Below are 22997 nucleotides of genomic sequence, written 5' to 3' on the forward strand. Positions count from 1 at the left end.
GAATAAGAATAAGAATAAAAATATTGACCTATTACTTGAAGAAGGGAAGGGAGATAAACAACTCAAAAGGTGGATAAACAACTCAATCATGCTTTCTTCTTTTCTACTAAAGAGAAAAATTCACAAATGGGAAAGTACAGCAAAGCTTCATTAAGAAGGCAACAAATGCTAGAGTCCCAAATCTCTGAGGTTAGGTCTCAATTCCATCAAATTATACTCCAGGGCACAGAAGGGACTTAAAGGTGCAATCACAGTACTAGTCAAATGGCACCCAGCTAACACAGCACACATCAGATAATGTACTTGAGCTCCACACTCCCTTCTCAAACAACCACCACAAAAATCTGTTTATAATACCAACAACTTTGAACATTAGCTGTATCTTCTCTGAAATATGAGTGGAAAGAGTGCAAGAGGACTGAAAATGACAAAGTTCCCAATTAGTAGGAAGATTCTTGAAACCTCAGACCTGACCTTTTATGACCCTATGGACTGTAGCCTGCCCAGCTCCTCTGTCCACGGGATTCTCCAGGCAAGAACACCAGAGTGGGTTGCCATCCCCTCCTCCTGGGGATCTTCCCAACCCAAGGGGCTTCCCCCCAGTGCCTACATCTCTTACATCTCCTGCATTGGCAGGCAGGTTCTTTACCACTAGCACCACCTGGGAAGCCCCTTGATGTATGCATGCCTAGCCAAATTCTATAAGAGAGAATTAGATAGAGAGGATCACTAAAAAGACAAAGTACAACAAAACAAAAACCACATAGGAACCACTTGGTTTCGTGAAGAAAATATCATGTTAAACTAAATTACTTTCTTCCTTTTGACAGAGTTATAAAGGTATCAGTGAGACAATTTTTTGGTAAAGTCTGATGATGTTTTTGTAATAATGTGGGGAAAGTTTTTGCTGATCACTAGTATATTAAATGCATCATTGGCTGAAAACTGTAGCCACAAGTTGTTAACCAATAAAAGTCAACCATATGTATTCTAGGAGCTGTGTTTGTTTATTTGTTTGTTTGTATTTTCCTGTTTAGTAATAATATCAACAACTTGGATGAAAATAGGGAAATGTGTATGTCTCTGCTGATGGATTTTTGCAGTATGCAGGATCTTGGTTCCCCAACCAGGGATCAAACCCATGCCCTCTGCATTGGGAGAGTGGAGTCTTAACCACTGGACCACCAGGGACATCCCTGCTGATGGATTTTTATAGCACAATTGCACAGAAGATTCAGAATTTAACTTGTTTTGGGTTCTATCTCTTAACTTCCCTCCTGGATAAGTGACTTAACTACCCTTCATGTTAATGAAACAATACATATTCTTTATTCTGAGATGAAGAATTAATAATAGCTACATTGAAATAATACATGCTATTCATTCATGTAAAGGACAACTGGCAAAGGCTAATCCCAAATTCAACACAAACCAACTCTGTGATGTGAAAACAGACAACGCGGTCTTAAATTGTGTTCATCTACTAGTTATACCCCTGGAGCTTAACAGTTACACTATCTATTACACTGATTAAAGCAAATACAGTGTATTACAGTCCATCTGAAGCACCCCATTTTGTAAAGCATATCATCTAATTATGGTACATAGTAAAATAGAATTGGGATGGTGATAGATCTAGAGACGTTTCTATGTAAGGAAAACAAAATGAACCAACAATATTTAACCAGCAGAAGTGAGATCAAAAGAGAGAACATGAAATAGATAACAGGTGAAACTAAAATGTGTATATGAATGAGTGTATAAGTGTGTATGTGGGGGGGGGGTTGCTGCCTAGAGATATCAAAACTAGACCAGTGAGTCAAAAGTATGGATAAGTATATTTTCAGAATATAAGGAAAGTCTTTCTAACAATGAAAACTGTCTAGTTCTGGAACAGATTGCTTTGTACAGTCATAAGCTTCTCCTCGGTGGAAGTGCTCAGAGGGTGGCTGGCCACCTGTCAGGGATTTACTGTGCAGAATTCCTAAGTAGATGGTGGGTGGATAAAAGGATATCTGAAGGTTCTTTAAAGCTCTTAGATTTTTAATAAAGGACAGAACAGCAGAAGAAAAGCCTGTGCCTTATTCTTTGTAAATCCAGGGCCCACTAGGGAATGAGGAACACAGTAGAACCTCCACTAATACAAGCTGAACCAAATGGTTAACAGAGACATATGTATATACATCTCTATTTAAAGGGTAGGGCTTGCCACGTGGTGCAGTGGTAAAGAATCCTCCTGTCAATGGAGGAGATCCAGGAGATGCAGGTTCGATCCCTGGGTTGGGAAGCTCCCCTGGAGTAGGACATGGCAATCCACTCTAGTATTCTGCCTGGAAAATCCTATGGACAGAGAAGCCTGGCAGGCTGCAGTCCATGGGGTCACAAAGAGTCAGTAATGACTTAGTGAAGAGTAACACAAGCAACATACATATGAGGAAAAAATTATTAAGAAATCAAGGAAAATATAAAGTAGATCATTTAATCTAATCAAATGTTTGTTTCATGTAATGAAAGTTGCATGCAATTCTTAGGTCAAATGATTTTTACCAAGACGCTTGAAGAAATTTTCTTCTTCGTCTCTTCCGTTTTCCATTCCACTCCCTGGCCCACCTTCAGAAAGCTTCACAGCACTGGTGAATTTGACCTAAGGAAAAAACAAGAAGTCAGGTAACTCAACTCAAAAGAAATTACCTTAGAAGAAATGGAGTAGCCATCATAGTCAACAAAAGAGTCTGAAATGCAGTACTTGGATGCAACCTCAAAAACGACAGAATGATTTCTGTTCATTTTCAAGGCAAGCCATTCATTATCACAGTAATCCAAATCTATGCCCCAACCAGTAACACTGAAGAAGCTGAAGTTGAACGGTTCTATGAAGACCTACACCCCCAAAAGATGTCATTTTCATTATAGGGGACTAGAATGCAAAAGTAGGAAGTCAAGAAACACCTGGAGTAACAGGCAAATTTGGCTTTGGAGTACAGAATGAAGCAGGGCAAAGGTGAATAGAGTTCTGCACTGGTCATAGCAAACACCCTCTTCCAACAACACAAGAGAAGATTCTACACATGGACATCACCAGATGGCCAACACTGAAATAAGACTATATTCTTTGCATCCGAAGATGGAGAAGCTCTATACAGTCAGCAAAAACAAGACCAGGAGCTGAGTGTGTCTCAGATCATGAACTCCTTAAGCCAAATTCAGGCTTAAATTGAAGAAAGTGGGGAAAACCACTAGACCATTCAGGTATGACCTAAATAAAATCCCTTATGACTATAGAGCAGAAGTGAGAAATACACTCAAGGGACTAGATCTGATAGATGGATGGAGGTTCGTGATATTGTACAGGAGATGATAGGAATCAAGACCATCCCCAAGAAAAAGAAATGAAAAAAAAAAAAAAAAAGCAAAATGGCTGTCTAAGGAGGAGCTGTGCAAAGAAGAGAAGCCAAAAGCAAAGGAGAAAAGGAAAGATATACCCATTTGAATGCAGAGTTCCAAAGAATAGCAAGGAGAGATAAGAAAGCCTTCCTCAGCGATCAGTGCAAAGAAATAGAGGAAAACAATAGAATGGGGAAGACTAAAGATCTCTTCAAGAAAATTAGAGATACCAAGGGAACATTTCATGTGAAGATGGGCTCAATAAAGGACAGAAATGGTATGGACCTAACAGAAGCAGAAGATATTAAGAAGAGGTGGCAAGAATACACAGAAGAACTATACAAAAAAGATCTTCATGACGCAGATAATCATGAAGATGTAATCACTGCCACTCACCTAGAGCCGGACACCCTGAAATGCGAAGTCAGGTGGGCCTTAGGAAGCATCACTACGAACAAAGCTAGTGGATGTGATGGAATCCCAATTGAGCTATTTCAAATCCTAAAAGATGATGCTGTGAAAGTGCTTCACTCAATATGCCAGGAAATTTGGAAAACTCAGCAGTGGCCACAGTGCTGGAAAAGGTCAGTTTTCATTCCAATCCCAAAGAAAGGCAATGCCAAAGAATGCTCAAACTACCGCACAATTGCACCCATCTCACACACTAGTAAAGTAATGCTCAAAATTCTCCAAGCCAGGCTTCAGCAATACGTGAACTTCCTGATGTTCAAGTTGGTTTTAGAAAAAGCAGAGGAACCAGAGATCAAATTGCCAACATCTGCTGGATCATCGAAAAAGCAAGAGAGTTCCAGAAAAACATCTATTTCTGCTTTACAGACTATGCCAAAGCCTTTGACTGTATGGATCACAATAAACTGTAGAAAATTCTGAAGGAGATGGGAATACCAGACCACCCGACCTGCCTCTTGAGAAACCTGTATGCAGGTCAGGAAGCAACAGTTAGAACTGGACATGGAACAACAGATGGGTTCCAAATAGGAAAAGGAGTATTTCAAGGCTGTATATTGTCACCCTGCTTATTTAACTTATATGCAGAGTACATCATGAGAAATGTTGGACTGGAGGAAGCACAAGCTGAAATCAAGACTGCTGGGAGAAATATCAATAACCTCAGATATGCAGATGACACCACCCTTATGGCAGAAAGTGAAGAACTAAAGAGCCTCTTAATGAAAGTGAAAGAGGAGAGTGAAAAAGTTGGCTTAAAGCTCAACATTTAGAAAACTAAGATCATGGCATCTCGTCCCATCACTTTGTGGCAAATAGACGGGGAAACAGTGGAAACAGTGGCTGACTTTTTTTGGGGGGGTTCTAAAATCCCTGCAGATGGTGATTACAGTCATGAAATTAAAAGACACTTGCTCCTTGGAAGGAAAGTTATGACCAACTTAGACATCATATTAAAAAGCAGAGACAGTACTTTGTTAACAAAGATCTGTCTAGTCAAGGGTATGGTTTTTCCAGCAGTCATGTATGGATGTGAGAGTTGGACTATAAAGAAAGCTGAGCACTGAAGAACTGATGCTTTTGAACTGTGGTGTTGGAGAAGACTCTTGAGAGTCCCTTGGACTGCAAGGAGATCCAACTAGTCCATCATAAAAGATATCATTCCTGGGTGTTCATTGGAAGGACTGATGTTGAAGCTGAAACTCCAATACTTTGGCCACCTGATGTGAAGAGCGGACTCATTGGAAAAGACCCTGAGGCTGGGAAAGATTGAGGACAGGAGGAGAAGGGGACGACAGATGACGAGATGGTTGGCTGGTATCACTGACTCAATGGATATGGGTTTGGGTAGACTGGCAGTTGATGATGGATAGGGAGGCCTGGCATGCTGGGGTTCATGGGGTCGCAAAGAGTCAGACACGACTTAGTGACTAGAATGAACCTTTACCTTGAAAAATAATTTGTTTGTAATATAAAAGTCACTTCATTTCTTCAGATTTCCATATCTGGTTTATTTCCATATCTTTAGAGTTTATTTCCATGTACCAAAAAAGATATCACTTAGAACTATACTTTGAAGGAGAGTCTTGGTCATAGATTGAAAATAAAATAATTGGGCACTGTGAAAATAGTTTAGTAAGCAATTGAGATATTCTTAGAGTTTAGTTCTGCTAAAGTCCAAACTCAGATTTATGAACAAGTCTTATTCATCCTTTATTAAAAAAACACCACAGCTGAGAATCAGATGAAAGTAAAAGATAGCCAAATAAAAGATTTCAAATCTCTATGCAAGAATCAGTAAAAATGGATTCACAAGGTGTCCTGTAATTAAAGTGCAATAACATGCTTTCCCCCCTAATGCTTAAAATGTGTTTGTTTACAGCAAAGTAAAGAAGCTATATACTTCACAGACTCTCAAATACTTGGCCAACTTTTAGTAAAAAGAATATGAAGGAGGAATTATAAATATATCTTCTAAATGTCTCATAATATTGCTATATTCTTTTTATAATTTCAAAATATTATTTTTGAAAGAGATAGAAGAAAATTGGTTTTAGTGAGATCTAAGAAGAAAACGTTTAGGCAAATAATTTGTATATAAAGGAATGTAACTTCCATCACACACTGACGATTACTGTGAGCAGAGCATGAACCAGTCACAAGGGAGATTCTTATCAGAAATAGCTTTCAGTAAGAGTTATGACCTTTTCCAAACTGCAGGCTACTACAATGCTTAACAGATGAAGGCCAGAAGTGGGAAAAATCACCCTGAACTTCTTTATTCTTGTCAATGGGGAGAACGGTTCAGATGGTAGAAAAAGGAAGGAACAAAGATAAACTCTGTGTGTGTTTAAAAGAAATATATACACACTGTACAGTTATGTGTCCTTCGATAGGATCTCAAGATGTGAGGATTTCACATGTGTGTTAAAAGTAGCTGGGAATTAATATCTATATGGGGCTTCCCAGGTGACTCAGTGGTAAAGAATCTGCCTGCCAATGCAGGAGACGCAAGTTCGAACCCTGGGCCCAGAAATCCCCTGGAAGAGGAAATGGCAACCCACTCCAGTACACCTGCCTGGAAAATTTCACTGATGGAGGAGTTTGGTGGGCTACAGTCCATGGGGTCACAAAGAGTCAGACACAGCTGAGCACGAGCACAAATAGCTATATACCTCTTTATAGCTGCGTTACAGTTTTATTTAAAGTTTTGTCAGTTTTTTCCTTTCTGTGATTGCCTAATACTAAGACATCTTAGTTTCCATAGTTCATTTAAGTTCCCCAAACTTACTTAACTTGAAGAGAATTTCTTCAGCCCCTCCAGGTGTTTAGCACTTCTCAGCCCTGACATTTTTCTATTAGTGACTACAACATTCCCTTACGTAAGTAACGTTCGGTTTACCTTGGAGCTTTGCCTGATGAAAGACAGGCGGTCCACAGAACTGATGTCCAGGAGGTCTTCCACGCCATCTGCCAGGCCCGAGAGGGAGGAGCGTTTCAGCCAGTTTCCTGGTTAATAATTTTTTACAAAATTAGACCATTATAGCATTTTGTCCCAAATGGATTAGACAATAACGTTAGCATAGGCCCAAAAAGCAATGAAAGTTACATGACCCAATGTAAACAAAAGTGAACAAAAATTGTTTTCAAAATGTACATGCTTTGAACAAAAACATTCACTGTTGGACTATAAGAACGCATGACTAAGATCAGGACAAAAAGAACCTGGGCCTCTCAGGTGATTAAAAGTGTAATCCATGTAGTCCTTGTCAAACTTCGTATCTTCCATTAAGTCCTGTTGATTTTACCTCCAAAGTATCTCTCAAATATGTCCATTTCTTTCCATCTACATGGTCACCACCCAGTCTAAGCTACTGTTACTTATACCTGGACCATAATGCAGCTTTCCCTCTGGTCCCTTATCCACTCATGCTGCCTCCAGTATGTTTCCATACAGTGATCTTCTAGAAAAAAATTTACCTGATCATGGCTTATGTTACCCCCCTGTTCAACATCCCATCTGGCCTCTGTAGGGCTAATAGATGAAGAGCCAAGTGACCTGCAAGGCCCACAATACTCTGGTGTCTATGGCTCCACCACTGTCATGCAGCCGCTCTTGTTCAGTTCTTCCACGTCCCTCCCTCCTAATACCTTTGCATATTGCATTGCAATCACTTGGAGTGTTCTCCTTCCTCCTTCTCCCAAGTACTCAGCAGATATTAATGTCACCTCCTTCAGGAAGCCTTCCCTGATTTCTGCCTCCTCTTCCCATTGCGATTGGGTCTTGCTATTGCATGCTTTCACAACACCATGTAGATTTCCTTCATAAAATTCATAGCTTGCAACTATACTTTGTTGCATAATGATCTGCTTCAGTGGTTGCCACCCCTCATAGATTGTAAGTTCAGCAAAGTCAGACACCGTGAAATGTTGCTCATCATTTAATCACTGAGGTTTAGCCCAGGGTTTGCGCATCCTAGAAGCTTACATAAAGGTTTGAGAAATACCTGCTGAAAGGAATGAATGAATGAATGAATCACCCTATGTTTGTGACTTGAAAGCTTTCCCCTTCTCTACTTTCCCATGTATTGCTCTGTTCTGATTATGAGCTGATTTGAGGACATGGCAGGGAATAAGAGAATCCATAAAACAAAAAAGACATACTTTTACCTATGGGAAGTTTCAGCTTCTTCCGGAGTGAAATCCTGCGGGACCGGGAGCGGGCGCGCCTGTCAGAGGTGGTCCCTGAGTGGGCAGTGGTGCATTCAGAAGTGTCTTGCTCAGACTGGCTGCTGGTGTCACTTGCCGCGCTCTGGGATTTGAACATCTTGCGCCAGAAATCTTTTCGCCCCAGGTTTCCCCCTTGCATTTGTTCATCGCTGAAAGCAGGCAGAGGGGATGGTTAAATGCCTGACAACACATGTGAAAGTCTCTTAAATCTCTTTCAAGCTCCTGTCAGTGACATGGAGGCAAATCATGCAAGATGACCTGTGATGGGCTGGGATTAGCAAGGGGCAGAGTGGAAGGAGGAAGACCCAGCATGACTCCCTGAGCTCTTCCTGAAAATAGTTACAGCTCAGCTGTCAAGTTGAGGACATCATTTTGTTTCAACCATCATGTAAGACTAAATATTATTGCAGGTAATCGTCTGTGAGTGTGGATCATAAAAAAATACTTACAGTGTCAGTAAATATTTAACCTTTTCTTTGAAGTTCCCTGAGCAGTGTGTAGTACCATATCCTACGCCCATCTCCACCCCAGGACCGTATAATTCTTGGCCCTAAATAAACTCATAAAAATATTTGAATGAATGAATAAATAAAATACAATCACCACACCCAGGGAATGCATCATAATTTTTCACTGTTATTTTTATAATGCCTGATTATTTAGCTTTCTTATGTGAAAGAATCTTAAGGCTTAAAAGTAAAAAAAAAAAAGTTTAGTCTGACTTAATAAGACAAATGGGAACATTGCCAAAGGGATTTTTGACTAGGGCATTTCACAAGAGGAGAAAGACAAGTGGCCAATGGTAATACGGAGTTTAATTTCATTAGGTATTAACAAAAAAAGGTCAGTTGAAATCAGATCCCTATTTTCACTCATTAAAAGGACAAAGATTAAGAAGGGGTAGGGAAATGGAGAGAAAGCAAGGGTACTATGATACAGTCACGGTGAGATATAATGATTCAACCTTTCTGGGAGGTAATTTGGTAATATGTGAGGTAAAGCCTATAGCTACAACAATGACACAGAAATTCAACTTCCCGGAAGTTATCCCCAGGAAATGATGGAATAATATACTAAGATGTACATATAAGAAGGTTAGATGCTCACTGAGATTTTGGGCCAATGACAAAACACTGGAAACAATTTCAGTATTCAATTCTAGGAAAAGAGTTGAAGAAATTGTGGGACTTCCATATGATGGCACCCTCTGTAGGCATTAAAACACTATTTTCATAAGACTAACGAAATGGGGTACATTCATGATATACTGTTAAATTAAAAGGCAGTAGTCAACAAAATGGATTAAGCAGGTTATCATCAGTTTAATTATTTTTAAAGAAGCACACATGTGATATGTGTCTGTGTGCAATGCTCAAATGTGTATTCAGCATAATATACCAAATGTTGATAGTGGTTATCTCTAGTTGAAGATATTTTGATTTTAAAATTGTTTTTCTCTATTTTTTTGTGTGTTTTCCACATTTGGCAACTTGATCAACATATATTACTTCAGTCATTTGGAAAGAAAAGGTTAGAGAAAATAGTAACATATGATGAAATTTGTTTGGGGGGTTTTAGGTAATGATTTATTTATAAGCATTGGGGTTAAACCTGGGATCTACCTAAAATCTGATAGTACTGTATAAAAGCAATCATTTTCTGGGGATATTTATATAGGGATGCAGGTTTTCTCTCTCAAAACATCATGAGAGTAATAAAACCTTTAACGATCATTTTAAAAATAATTTTATGTATTTATTTTTGGCTGTGCTCGTCTTTGCTGCCGTGAGGGCTACTCTCTAGTTGTGGTGGGAGGGTTTCTCATCGTGATTTCTACTCTCATTGTGGAGCACGGGCTCTAGGCACACAGCCTTCAGTAGTTGTAGTGCTGGGCTCAGCAGTTGTATCTTCTGGGTTCCAGAGCACGAGGCTCAGAAGTTGTGGAACGTGGGCTTAGTTGCCCCTTGGCATGTGCGATCTTCTCAGATAAGGGATCGAACCCTTCTCTCCTATATTGGCAGGCAGATTCTTCAACACTGAGCCACCAGGGAAGCACAAAATCTTTATTTAATATTTTCATTCAGGACATTCTGTTTCTCAAATATTGTGGTGCTTAGTCGCTCAGTCATGTCTAACTCTTTGTGATCCCATGGCCTATAACCCACCAGACTCCTCTGTCCATGAGGATTCTCCAGGCAAGAACACTGCAGTGGGTTGGCATGCCCTCCTCCAGGGGATCTTCCCAAACCAGGGATTGAACCCAGGTCTCCCACATTACAGGAGGATTCTTCACTGTCTGAGCCACCAGGGAAGCCCTACAGTGCGAATTTAAATCAGTGTTTCCGAATCTGACTTCCCGGTTATTTTATCAAATGCTCACAGTGTTGGAAGCATTTTTTACGTCTGGGGAATCTGTGACACAATGGTGAGCATATTGACCATGTGGCCTGAGTTGGGAAATGTCCAGGGAAGCTATAACTGATCAGCTTTACAATAAAGTGCCAAATCAGCTTTGTCCAAAGGGTATGTATCAATCATGAGTTTCCGAGAAATGGGCACATAGAACTGCTTTTAATGTCACTCATTTGATTTTTAAGAAGGAATTTTTAACGTGATTTTTAAGAGGGAAAACGGAGAAGCAAAGGGTTTGAAAGGCCGGGAAGGGGAACAGAGAGAAAGAGAAGGCAGAGTAGGAGGCAGGATTACCCACCTACCTTTCTCCAGTGCTAAACAGAGGACGTGGCAGCTCATCTCCTGGGCCCACTTGGATCAGGGAAAATTCCCATACTTGACATTCTACGACATTCCTCCAAGTGGAAATTGTTATGTAGAGGCATATTAAAACATGTATGTTTCCTCAAGGGAGAGAATAGACACGTGCTAAATGCTAAGAAATCAGGTGGTATTTACAGAACCACAGAAAGAGTATTTGCAATTGAGAAAACTAAATCACCTATCAAGGTAGATAGTTTTATGTTTTAAATCTAGTTAACCTATTAAATCATTCTTATTGTTCAGATTAACTCAATAGTTGTTAGTGTTATTTTGGGGAAAAAAAGTTCTCTCTCATTTTTTTAGATAGATTCCGTATGTAAGGACTTTTAACTAGTCTTGTGGTTGGTTATTCAGCTACAGACACATCTTTGCCTTTCAGGGAAAATTCCTGAAACGAAATTTGCCTTTCATGTTTTTTTTTTCCCTTAGAACTTAAGTTGGGATTTTTTACTGTGTCCTTAGAAACTTCTTTAAAGGAAAAACTAAACTTCAATTTTGAGAATAGAAATTAAAGAAGACAAAGGCTTAACAGTAATTCGAGAAGTCCATCCTTTCATTGACTGTCATACATTCATTCTTGATATATATTAAGAGCCTACTATGGACCCAGCAAGGCCTATTGAGGCACTGGGGCTGTAGTGGTTAAGTAAAAACTCACATGGTCTCTGGACCCATGGAGTTGATTTACCTTCTCTTTACTTGCATCACTGACTCGATGGACAAGAGTTTGAGCAAGCTCCAGGAATTGGTGATGGACAGGGAAGCCTGGCATGCCGCAATCCATGCGGTTGCAAAGAGTTGGACACAATAGAGCAACTGAACTACTTTTACCCACTCATTATAGGGGCAGTTTCTAAAATTTTGAAGGGCTGTAAGAATTGTGCAGGCTTTTTGTTCCTTAAAGGTTTTGCTTGCTTGTTGTGGGTTGCCAGGGCCCTATGACTTCCTTGACTGTACAGAGGGGATACCATAAAACCTAGAATCCCCTACAGAATTTCTGGAAGAATAATCATTTTGTACTAAATAATGGTTTTGGGAGATAGAATGGTATACTAAAAGGACCATATTTTAAGTATTGACCAACATCACTTGTGAGTAAACAGGTCTCAAAAGAAGAATGAATACAAATGAGTCTTGCATAGAACTAGACTGTATTTAGTTTCTACAATAATCCTAACATTTTCTGGGGGCACTTTTTTCATGATGCTTTTGATATTGCCATTATCAAAAGTGGAAACAAATTGATAACAGAGGCACTGGAGTGGATCTCTGGAGAGAACCAAGATGAAACAGATGAGTCATTTCAGGTAAAGCTGGACATGAGAGAAGATTATCTTACATATTTCTGGATAAAGCTTCAATTATTGACAGTTATAGATGAGTTATAAGCAATATTTTAAGCAAGAAAGTGGATGACATCGCCCTTGCACCTGCTATACATGCTCCTTTTCAAGATTTACCTGCAAGATTGTGCATGGAAGACAGAAGTGGGGTAGAGGCTGGAAATAGGAAAGGCAGTGAGGGAGGCTTCCTGGAAGCATGAAGTTGATTACTTGTGATTTGAGCCTGTAGAGATAAGTCGCCCGGGAATGAAAAGTAAAGGGCAGAAGCAAGGAGAAGTTCAACAGAAAGGAAAAGCAAATAGCAGCTTGGAAAATAGAATTTCTTCCAGGGGGAGGTGCTCAGCCCATTGCATTGGAGACAAAGCTAATTCTACTTACTGCTCTGGAGTCTGTGAGGGGCGACCGGACATAAAGCTTCGGCATTCCTCTGGTGCGGCAGTCACCTGGCCTTTATCCACCACGCTTCCCGCCTCTGACCTGTGCAAGTGGTGCATTCCACCAATCACAGCAGAGCAGGGCATCACTTCTCATTCATAGACTTCATAAAGCAAAACATTGTTACAGGCAACCTAAATGGACTGCACACCCCCTATATCATCATAAGTCTATGCTGCTATGGAATTTATGTCCTACCATTTAATTTATGACCTAGCTGCATTATTGCCAAAGAACACTACAATACCATCATTGCACACAGAGGCAGTAACTGCAGGCAGGGTGTTAGATTGAGGCATCTCTTTTAATCTTCATAAGTGACATTTCTTATAGAATAGGCATACAATAGATTCTGCTTCTTGTTGTTGTTTAGTCACTAAGTCATGTCCAACTCTTTGTGACCCCATGGACTATAGCCTGCCAGGCTCCTCTGTCCATGGAATTTCCGAGGCAAGAATACTGGAATTGGTTGCCATTTCTTTTTCCAGGGGATCTTCCTGACCCAGGAAGTGAGCCCACGTTTTCTCCATTGGCAGGCAGAATCTTTACTACTAAGCCACCTGCAAAGCCCTTAAATTCATGTTTACTAGAATAAAACATAATTGGACAAGTCTCAGTCGTTTATCTTATCACCATGTTAAAAATGTTACTTACTGAACAGAATGATATGGTATCAGTAATTGCTTTTTCTTTCTGGACAAAAAATATAAGTTATACCTATTGAAGGGACTAAAATATAGACAACATTTTACCATATAAGTAAGAGCTATGAAGTAAGGTTCCAGTGTATGAAAGTTCGGGACCAACTGAGGTCTGATTCATACAGAGGCAGCATTTGTTTGACAGGAAACTCATCCGCTTTCTAAGCTGCAGCTGGGCTGCTGCCAGTGGTATCACTCATACAGGACAGTCCTTCATCCCTGCCCTGGAATTTCACATCATGAAGCAATACAACAGGACATTATATTCTACAGACTGGGCAAACCCTCATATTAGGAGAGCTCAAGCTTCCAACCTTTTTCCTCTTCCAGGCTTAGATTCCGGTTCATTTTCCTCCACCTTTTTCCCTGGTGCCAACTTCTCTGCACTGTCAAGCAAAGCGCTGAGGGCCACTCTCCTGAAGACGTTCCCATGGGCCTCCTTGATAAACTGGACCAGCTGACGGATGTCACAATACAGTCCCTATTTGGAGGCCAGAAGGAAAGTGTGGGAGAAGAAAGATAGTTGTGTCTTTGAACAATATTCATAGGAAGAGGGGTGGAAGGTAATTCCTTGGACTTAGATGAGCCTGGGGATCATAAAAGGAAGACAAATAACTACAGTGCAACTAATGGTATCCTGTCCCTCCACTGTTCCTATGGTAACATTACCAAAAACCTTGCCTGTCATTCTTAGTATGAAAAGGATGATCACCCTGCTACATATTTAGAAAGTTGGCTGTGATATTAGAAAGACATCAGTTTACACTTTTTTTTAATTTATTTTTATTAGTTGGAGACACTTTTATAACAATTGAATCTCCAAACTTTTAATTATGTCTCTTGGGACTACTCTTAGATGCCTGCAAAAATAAGGAAATCAGAATTTTGTCTAGATTACAGATTTCATTCGCTGTTCAACTTCTCCAAATTTTCAGCATCACTGTGATAAATAATGCTAAACCTTCTAGACAATTCTAATAGAGCCTTACATTCAAGGATGATACATTTTTCTACATAGTCTTAACAAATAATATGCATGTTGTAGCCCATTTGAGCATGAACTTGACTATAGACTTACAAAGACACAAGGCTATTAAAACCGATGTATTAGTGATTCAACATTTAATGCAGGACTTTTTTCTTTTTTTTAAGGTATTAAGCTTTGCATTCAGCATTTCCCCATCTGTCTTCTCTAAGAAGGTAGTTAGTATATTCTTCTTAGGAAAGGTTCATGACAAAGAAGAACACAGAAGCCTAAAAAACACCTTAGAACTTTGGGCTTCAAAATCTAAGGCCACTGGGACAGTTATGCCCACAATCTTTAGAAAAGCAGAAGGAAGGGCCACTGAGGAAAACATGAGGTATCCTTTTGGTCCTGTGAGAAGAAGGCCTTATGCTCTCACTCTGCAATGTGGTAGCTCCTCCATGGAAGGCAAGACTCCAAAAAGCAAGGGTTCCACATTCACCACAGTGCCCATCCCTAAGCAGCAGAGAGCACCATGTGAACTAACAAAAATAACTGATGTTTGAAACCCATGGAGCCTCACCACAAGTCCTGGGTCCTGCCTAAGACTTGAGAATATTTGCCCTACTCTCTGAAGTTAGGAGACCCAAGAATGACTGAGGTTCAACTTCTAGCCATTCTGGTGGAATGGAGGTTCAAAGCCAAATTTAAATTGATTTAAATAAAATTAAGAAATGTAGTATTTCTTCTATACATGTGCATGTAGGGTAAGACTTATAGGAGTTCACATATACTATAATTCACTTGTCAAATTACTTCTTGCCATGACCAAACAGAACACCTGGATGGTATGCAAGTTATTCTCAACCTCCGAGAACCTTGTTGGGAGGCTTGACAATCAGCAAAATCAAATTCCTTTTCATTCAGGGTTTTGTTCTGTTTATCTCAAGTGAATACATAGTTTCAATGATTTAGAATAATTCAAAACTATTTCTCTGATTTAAGTAGATTAGCAGATAGTGTCCATATATGTCAATGAGCTGATTTCTGCATAGGAGTCAGTAAGGCTAACAGATTAGTAAGATACAGAAATGCTTCTCTACTCCTCTGAGAGAACTGAATTCATTTAGTCATATCAGATGTGTCAGTCTTCATCTATATTTTACTATCCCAAACCACAATCTTCTTGGCAGCAATAAACACTAATCTTTTAAAACCTGGCGCTCTCTACTTGTGGCCTTGGTGATTTAATTAATACAGTCTTTTGTGAAGTGTAGCTAAAAGATTAGTGTTTGATAAAAAAAGACAAAACCCATTTCAGCAGCATATCTGAATTAGTTATAAAGTAAATGCGGTTTCAAACAAAAGCTTGGTATAGCACTCTTTAGTATTTCACAAGCCAACATGCTGGGCTCTAGTACCTTCTTTCTGAAGGGCTCAAAATACCTGGCAACTATTTCACCAACTACCACAGAACCTCTGAGATGGAAGAGCTAAGCCTATTTGTAGGTACGATGACAAGGGACAGGGAGGAGAAAGGTATTGCTGGGTTTCTACTGTGAGTTGCGGGTGACACTGGGAAAATACATAGATATTTTAACTTTAAGGTTTTAGATTTCAACTTCTCTTTCTCAAGGTCACGGCATAAGACTGAGAACTTCTGTGGGAGGAAAAGGTATCTCACCAGATTCTCAGGGCTGTGCAATTCATGAGTAGTTGAAGCGCAGCGTGTGATGAGGGATTTAAACATTGCGCTGACGACAATGCCTTCCACATTTTGGGCTGTGGATTTGTTGTCCACCGTGGTGAAGTTATTTCCGAACCCAGCCTTGTCTGGAATGCAAAGGCACCAATTAAAGGCAGTGTTTCCTTTCAGATACAATGTTTAAAGAAGTACTGAAGTACTTGGCATCCAGGAGTTAGTGAAGTACACAAAATATTGGCAACCCACTTCAGTATTCTTGTCTAAAAATTTCATGGACAGAGGAGCCTGGTGGACTGCAGTCCATGGGGTTGCAAAGAGTCAGACATAACCAAGCAACTGAGCATGCGCACACACAAAATACAGAACCAGAGGATTGAAGACACTCCAGATTTGATCATTTCTGTGAGGATTCAGAGATGAACAGCTCATAATCTCCTTCGGGGTTATTACTATGACATATTCTATCACTTAGTGGATGTTTTTGTCAATAAATCTTAGCAACAAAAAGAGGACAACCGTTGACCCCAACAAAAATTTTTAAACCTAAGTAGTGTTTAGATAGACAATAATTTTTTAAAAAGATGATTTACTAAGTGATCCCTCAATGGAGACAGACTTGATTTGCCCTTTTTGGTGGTGACGAATGCTGATTTCCCAGCAGAAATTGTTCAGCCAGTGAGAAGGGGAGTGAGGCAGGGCCAACTAGGTGAGTGGGGCAGTGGAGGGAAGAGATGAGACAGGGCTCTAGAGGGGAATTAACACCAGCCCCAGAAACAAAAAATGAGACTGAGCTCTGGACAAAAGCTATACAAGATTTCTAGCAGCTTCTTGCTTCCAGAGACTCCAAGAGCATATAAATTGGAAAAATCTACAAACTCTCCTGGAGCCACCTCCTAACTCATTCACACATGAAATGCCAGTGAGCTGAGGCCATCACCCACTGTGGCACTTTATGCCAGTTTTTCCCATTTCCATGGACACTTCAGGTGTTATGTGGACTTGCCAGAGTATTGCAAGCTTACAAGCCACCTGTGGACTGTAGGGGCCAGTTACCTGCAGCTTCAAGACAGATTAGACAGGAATGTGTGCATCTGCTGGATGATTCACTATGAGCCACTTAACCTTCTCAAGAATCTCAGTGGGAATCCATCACTTTAAAGTGTTGATTACATACTTTATGACTAACCTTTCACTGGCTGCATCAAAGGGCTGTGGGTTATCTTTAGATAACAGAAAGAAAGAAATGTCTTAGTCTGCTCTTATAATTTCTATCTCAAATAGGTTTAAAAAGAGAAAAAAATGCAATCAAGAATTTCTCTTGTAGAATCTCAACTCCAACTTTTATGTCATTGTTTTTCAATTTGTTATGTGCTTGGATTAAAGCAACTTCAATAACATAGGCTATTTCAGGGAATCTACAGGGAAACAATATTTTCCTTTAATGTGAAAACCAAACAATAAAGCCTGGGGTACAAACAGAAAAACTTTCTAAATCCTTCAAACACAGCTCCATTGTAATCTAATCAACCACTATCACATTAATACTATATAAATCATAAAAACCTGTACTAAAAAGATGTTTCTTCCAAGGCTTTAAATTAAAATGTGTATTTTACTCAACTCAGGCTTCATGCATCACCTTCATTTCATTACTGCATTTGTATTCAAGTGGTATTGAAAGTGTTCATTTACCATGGATGCCATTTGTAAGTTCATTGGTCTATCCCTGTAATATAGGGCTCCATGATGGAGTTTTCTTAAAGCCATAAAGCTATAGTTTATAGGCCTATCTGTAGATCCCTTTGTCCATTTTTGTTTGTTTGTTTGTTTTTAATTCAGTGTACGTGTATATCGAAGTTACATTACTACTATGCTTACTGCAGTCATTTTTTCTCTTTCCTATTTTATGTTGTGAAAAAATCACCAGGCGCATAAAAGGTGCTCGCTTCCTTTTGTTGAACTAATGAAAATATTCTTTTGTTCCTTGATCCTTGCCTCAGCAGTCATACAACAAAGTCTCCTGAGGGAGAGGCGTGCTGTGAGCATCGTGTGAGGATGGTGGCTCTACAGGTGAGATGTCATGGCTATACCAAGTTGAGTTCCCATTTGCTGAGAGCTAAGTTGTCCTCAAAAAGCCTCCAAAATGTATCATCAGAGATGATGGGCAAGCTTCTCGCATTTATATTTTATCACACACAGGACTCACACCTGCATGCACGCACACACAGCCACACACAGAACATATATCTTTTCCTCTCCATTCTATTACCACAGATTTAGGGTGTCTCAGAAACACTACCTGCTTCACCTGGCAGCGATTTCTCCTAGAACTCAGCCCAGCTTTACTTACTGTCAGTGACCGGCTCCATACAAAATCCTAGCAAAGCATGCAAGAAGTCCACTACGTTATTGAGAGAGTCCTTGTTCACATAATCCCTCATGGTTTGTCGGAACTGCATCTTATCTAGCTTGTATAACTTAGTGAGGCAGTTCTGGGCCTGCAAGGAAGGAAGAAAAGTGAAGAAGTCACAGGTACCAGCTTACGCTGGGGATACCATTGGCCTCAGACAGAAGCCTTCAGAAGGCAAAGGTCCCCATGCACCCCCCCTGGTTGGTAATTTGCCAGCTCTGCCAGCCCCTCGCGTCTGAGACCGAGACGAGCAGAGGCAGGCTGAGGAGATGACTTTGAGAAGGGCTTCTCCTCAGGAAAAACCCCAAACTAAAGGCTAATGCTGCCCCAGGAATAGCTCAGTATTTTTGCCAAGATCAAGATTTTAAGAAATCAATGAAAAAAAATGAAAAATTGACGTAGGTGATAGGATTGGTAATCAAGGATTAGAAACTTCAGAGGCTTTACACAGGGAGAAGAAGCCAACCTCCCCCACACTCAGCTATTTTGAATTTAAATCGATTTAATAGAGGGCATGAGGCTTCCCAAGTGGCACTGGTGGTACAGAGTCTGCCTGCCAATGCAGGACATATAGAGACACAGGTTCGATCCCTGGGTCCAGAAGAGGGCATGGCAACCCACTCTAGTATTTTTGCCTGGAGAATCCCATGGGCAGAGGAGGCTGGTGGGCTACAGCCCAAATGGTCATAAAGAGTCAGACACGACTGAAGTGACTTAAAACAATGGATGGCATAAGGGGGCTCTAGGAAGTGTTTATCCAGAGTTCTCTTATATGGTCAGCAGGGAAAGACCCTTGAGACATGAAAGAGACATAAAATAAAGCAAGCTTAGTTTGTCTATTTATGTGTCTGCTTTTGAATATGGAAGTTTGGTATTTAAATACAAATTGGCCTTCAGGATATGAAAACCAATTGACCGTGCATTAGGCCCTGCTACACAAAAAAATGCATTTCTTATGATCCAGCAAACAATTTTGTCATCTAGCAAAGGAAAAGGGAGTAATTCGCACCATCAGAACAAACAAAGTCACAATCACTGGCTGGAGAAGGTCACAGACAGGCACACCAATGCTATCTGGGACCCTCAGGGGGTCTCATATGTATTTAGATACCACCCATTACCGAAAGGAAGTGGAGTGACATAACAGATTAGTTGATATCATGTATAAGGCAAGATCATCTTGAAAAAGAATGTCCTTACCAATGGAAAGAAATGGGAAAATGATACTGTGAAATGAAACTGTGGAAAATTCTGAAAGAGATGGGAATACCAGACCACCTGACTTGCCTCCTGAGAAATCTGTATGCAGGTCAGGAAGCAACAATTAGAACTGGACATAGAACAGACTGGTTCCAAATAGGGAAAGGAGTACATCAGAGCTGCATATTGTCACCCTGCTCATTTAACTTATACGCAGAGTACATCAAGAGAAATGCTGGGCTGAATGAAGCACAAGCTGGAGTTAAGATTGCTGGAAGAAATATCAATAACCTCAGATATGCAAATGATATCACCCTTATGCCAGAAAGCAAAGAAGAACTAAAGACCCACTTGATGAAAGTGAAAGAGAAGAGTGAAAAAGTTGTCTTAAAACTCAACATTCGGAAAACTAAGATCATGTCATCTGGTCCTATCAGTTCATGGCAAATGGATGGGGAAACAGTGGAAACAGCGGCTGACTTTATTTTGGGGGGCTCCAAAATCACTGCAGATGGTGACTGCAGCCATGAAATTAAAAGACATTTGCTCCTTGGAAGAAAAGCTATGACCAACCTAGACAGCATATTAAAAAGCAGAGACATTACTTTGCCAACAAAGGTCCGTCTAGTCAAAGCTATGGTTTTTCCAATAGTCACGTATAGATGTGAGAGTTGGACTATAGAGAAAGCTGAGTGCCGAAGAATTGATGCTTTTGAACTGTGGTATTGGAGGAGACTCTTGAGAGTCCCTTGGACAGCAAGGAGATTGAACCAGTCCATCCTAAAGGAAATCAGTCCTGAATATTCATTGGAAGGACTGATGCTGAAGCTGAAACTCCAATACCACCTGATGTGAAGAACTGACTCATTTGAAAAGACCCTGATGCTGGGAAAGATTGAAGGTAGGAGAAGAAGGGGATGACAGAGGATGAGATGGTTGGATGGCATCACTGACTCAGTGGACATGAGTTTAAGTAAACTCTGGGAGTTGGTGATGGAGAGGGAGGCCTGTCATGCTGTCGTCCATGGGGTCACAAAGAGGTGGACAAAACTGATCGACTGAACTGAACTGAACTGAGTTGAGGGAGAAAATCTACAATCAAGAAAAAACAGTTGGCTTAGTGAGGATAACCTTAATGGAGAATTTGGACAACCAGGCAGAAGCAAGGACAGCAATTTGGGAGAATTGGGTCCTTAATGGTGGATCAGAGGATAATTTAAGTTACATCACCATTTTGACAAATCAAGGCCCAGAGAAAAGTTCTTAGAACTCTGGAGAGGAAAGATTAAAGACTCATTGGAAAAGATCCTGATGCTGGGAAAAATTGAAGGCAGGAGGAGAAGGGGACAAAAAAGGATGACATGGTTGGATGGCATCACTGACTCAATGGACATGAGTTTGAGCAAGTTCTGGGAGTTGGTGCTGGAGAGGGAAGCCTGGCATGCTGCAGTTCATGGAGTCTCAAAGAGTTGGACATGACTGGGCGACTGAACTGAACTGAATTCTAGAGAGGCTACTCGTTTCTAGATCTCAAGCAATTTTTTTTTCTTATAAAATTAATGTTGTTTGCTATAAAATGAAGTTTTAAAGTACTTCTCTATAAAATACACCAAAAAAGGCATAGTTTCAAATCTCTTCTTTAGAGGCCATTACAATGTCTGAATGAGTTCAACTGAAAGTCTCAGAAAGAATCAGAATATCAAACTATAAGTATTTTGATTCTGAATGAATATTCTAAACTTCTCCAAGAGATATAAAGAGTGAATTCCCTTTCAATAATTTGGGACTACAAGCTAATGATTAAATTATTCTAAGAAACACCCTGGAATTACTAGGCACTTTGATGAATACCATTGTGATAATAATTGGTTTATTAAAAAAATAAAAGTATAGTGGACTTGATCTGGTAGAGGTAAGAAATATTCTTATGCATTTAAAGCTAAGTAACTTCTGAAAATCCAATGCCAGGTAAATCTGGAAATATTTAGCTTCTTGAATTAGACATTCTCAGGGGAGATTTCTCAAATTTCTATCTCATGGACTATGTGTTTACTAAGCATGGATAAGTAAATATAATCCCAATAATGAGTATAAAACTGGGCTACAAGAAAATGGAGGTAGTGCCATATAAGTCAACAAAGTTTAGAAGGCAAGTAGAAAACTGGATATCCTGATAGGAAACACTCAGTACTCTTGAGAGAAGAAAACATGGTGACTAAGCAGTAACAATAATCTCACAAGTGGCTTCTGATCCAACTAGCCCTATCCTCCTCCACGTGTAGAAATACAGGTCCTGATATCAGAACCAGTTTATAACTCCAGCTACAGCATGATGCTTCTTTTTTTATTTTGGTATTTCATTTCATAGAATTAGTTTTCTGCATGAGATGTGATGCAATTTTAGCCTTGAAGGCATTTATTCATACTGTGATAGAATAAAAATCAAAGACCCAAAATCATAAACATATATGCAATGATGGGGGCAATGTCAGCTTCTACTGCATTATTATTTATCATTTTGATTTCTTAAAATTTGGGGCCCCAAAATCTAGATCTTGGTCAAAGTTTTCAAGTTTCAGAATTTAGAGAAAGTAATTATCATGAATAGCCCCCCCACACATACAAATAATAAACTAATATGACACAATAGAATAGAAAAAAAAGAGAATAATATATAAATGGGTAGGTAGGTAGATGACCGATTAAAAAAGAAAGCCAGCATGCTGATACTGTGTGAACATTTCATGACAAAACCTAATACCAAAGAAAAATGGCTGGCATTGGATTTTGACATGACCCTAAAACTCTGCTAAGATATGCCAAAGGGTTTCCTAGACTCAAATTTGCATCAAACTTTTATTTGTCATGCTGCGATTCATGGGGTTGCAAAGAGTCGGGCACGGCTGAGCGACTGAACTGAACTGAATTGATTTTCTTATTATTTCAGTTCCAAATATGTATGAGGCAACTGTTCCAGCTTGAACTAGTTGTAGAGGTGGGTTATTGCCCAAGTCTGAGGGAAAAGTAGTCATCAGCAGAGGCAAGTGAAAATGAGCTAGAGTTATATTTCCATGTTCCATTACAAGAATTATTTTTTGCAAACCTCAGGGCAGAGTTTCAAGTTTCACACAGTTCAAAGGGATGTGATCATAAATATTGGGTTGGCCAAAAAAGTTCATCTGAATTTTCCTTAAGGTGTTATGAAAAAATCTGAAGGAAATTTCTGGCCAACCCAATATTTAGCAGTCAAGGTTCATTATCAAACAAAGCAGCCAGAAAATGGTTAATTTTGTAGTCCTGTTTTGTCCCAATAAGGGCCATTTTCCATATCTAAAAACAACAAACTCCATCTGAAAGGTGAATCCCTTTTTCTAATACAAAA

The 22997-nt window shown here is 39.8% G+C and overlaps 1 protein-coding gene across 3 annotated transcripts in view; it reads right to left on the bottom strand.

Annotated features, from left to right (window-relative positions):
* UNC80 (unc-80 homolog, NALCN channel complex subunit) overlaps positions 1–22997 on the bottom strand; it is a 221106-nt gene that overhangs the window by 146540 nt on the left and 51569 nt on the right. For 2 of the 3 annotated variants that reach the window (XM_065927674.1, XM_065927673.1), the window contains exons 15-21: positions 18356–18503; positions 15985–16133; positions 13651–13817; positions 12579–12677; positions 8017–8231; positions 6755–6861; positions 2548–2644 (exon numbers count right to left, since the gene is read on the bottom strand). In XM_065927674.1, the coding sequence (XP_065783746.1) occupies positions 2548–2644; positions 6755–6861; positions 8017–8231; positions 12579–12677; positions 13651–13817; positions 15985–16133; positions 18356–18503 (982 nt within the window). The remainder of the gene's footprint in view (positions 1–2547; positions 2645–6754; positions 6862–8016; positions 8232–12578; positions 12678–13650; positions 13818–15984; positions 16134–18355; positions 18504–22997) is intronic. The other variant, XM_065927672.1, reaches the window with a different exon arrangement.

This window comes from Muntiacus reevesi, chromosome 3 (assembly GCF_963930625.1).
Source record: "Muntiacus reevesi chromosome 3, mMunRee1.1, whole genome shotgun sequence".
NCBI lineage: Eukaryota > Metazoa > Chordata > Mammalia > Artiodactyla > Cervidae > Muntiacus > Muntiacus reevesi.